Below are 1,063 nucleotides of genomic sequence, written 5' to 3'. Positions count from 1 at the left end.
GTGAAGGGAGTCACCCTGGACGACCCCGACAAGGAGTTCTTTGACGAGTTCGCCTCAGGAAACATCCCCATTCCCTGGCAGGAGGAGATGATCGAGACGGGGATCTACGGGGAGCTGAACCTCTGGGGGGTCGGAGGGGCGCTGCCCAACGACCTGCGCAGGGAGAGCATCCTGGAACAGCCCCCAAAGTCCTCCACCTGCTGCCTGTCATAGATCAGAGGTCAAGGGGTAGGGAACATGGAACTCTTTGGTCACGTTCCCCTGCTCAGACGTTGCATGCATCAACCAATGGTTGCGTGCCACATCATCGACTGTGTCATTGACTGACAGATTGCTATAACATATAATGCGGTTAGCTGATACTGTAAGTAAAATACCGATCCAGGCGTTGTCAGATCTGGCAGGCATCAGCAACGCCTGGGCACGGGAACGCGCCCTTTATGAATATCACGACTAGGAAGGATATCATTGGCCGGCCGAGTGGAGGAAGTAGTCTCGGCCAATGGCAGAGATGTGGTCACGAAGGAATGATGGAATGTTTATTTTGTTTATTATATGTTATGTATTATTATGTTTATCAAAATGAACAAGTTAACAGAAGTTTTAGATATTTACACCTGTTTCTTCTCAGTGAAGAATCATTATTTTCTTGCTACTACGGTACATGGTGAAATGCACCATTTATTGTACTTCACCAAAGAGACAGAATAGTGCTTTAACAGCCAGCCACTATGCTGAGAAAACAAAATACAGTCACTATAATATTTTATTTGCTATAATGGAATTATAATGGAACTATAATGGAACTATAATGGAACAATAATGGAACTATAATGGAACTATAATGGAACTATAATGGAACTATAATGGAACTATAATGGAACTATAATGGAACTATAATGGAACTATAATGGAACTATAATGGAACTATAATGGAACTATAATGGAACTATAATAGAACTATAATGGAACTATAATGGAACTATAATGGAACTATAATGGAACTATAATAGAACTATAATGGAACTATAATGGAACTATAATATAACTATAATGGAACTAT

At 41.1% G+C, this 1,063-nt stretch overlaps 1 protein-coding gene across 1 annotated transcript in view; it reads left to right on the top strand.

Annotated features, from left to right (window-relative positions):
* Positions 1-831, top strand: part of LOC115179509 (rhodopsin kinase) — a 10,726-nt gene extending 9,895 nt beyond the window's left edge. Inside the window, exon 7 of the mRNA XM_029741100.1 lies at positions 1-831. This exon is cut by the window's left edge and continues 80 nt beyond it. Within this exon, the coding sequence (XP_029596960.1) occupies positions 1-213 (213 nt within the window). The 3' untranslated portion in view covers positions 214-831.
* Positions 832-1,063: the final 232 nt, after the last annotated feature.

The sequence above is a fragment of the Salmo trutta genome, chromosome 39, assembly GCF_901001165.1.
Source record: "Salmo trutta chromosome 39, fSalTru1.1, whole genome shotgun sequence".
Taxonomy (NCBI): Eukaryota; Metazoa; Chordata; class Actinopteri; order Salmoniformes; family Salmonidae; genus Salmo; species Salmo trutta.
The sequence above is the reverse complement of the archived record's forward strand: the minus strand, read 5'-3'. Positions and strand labels throughout refer to the sequence as shown.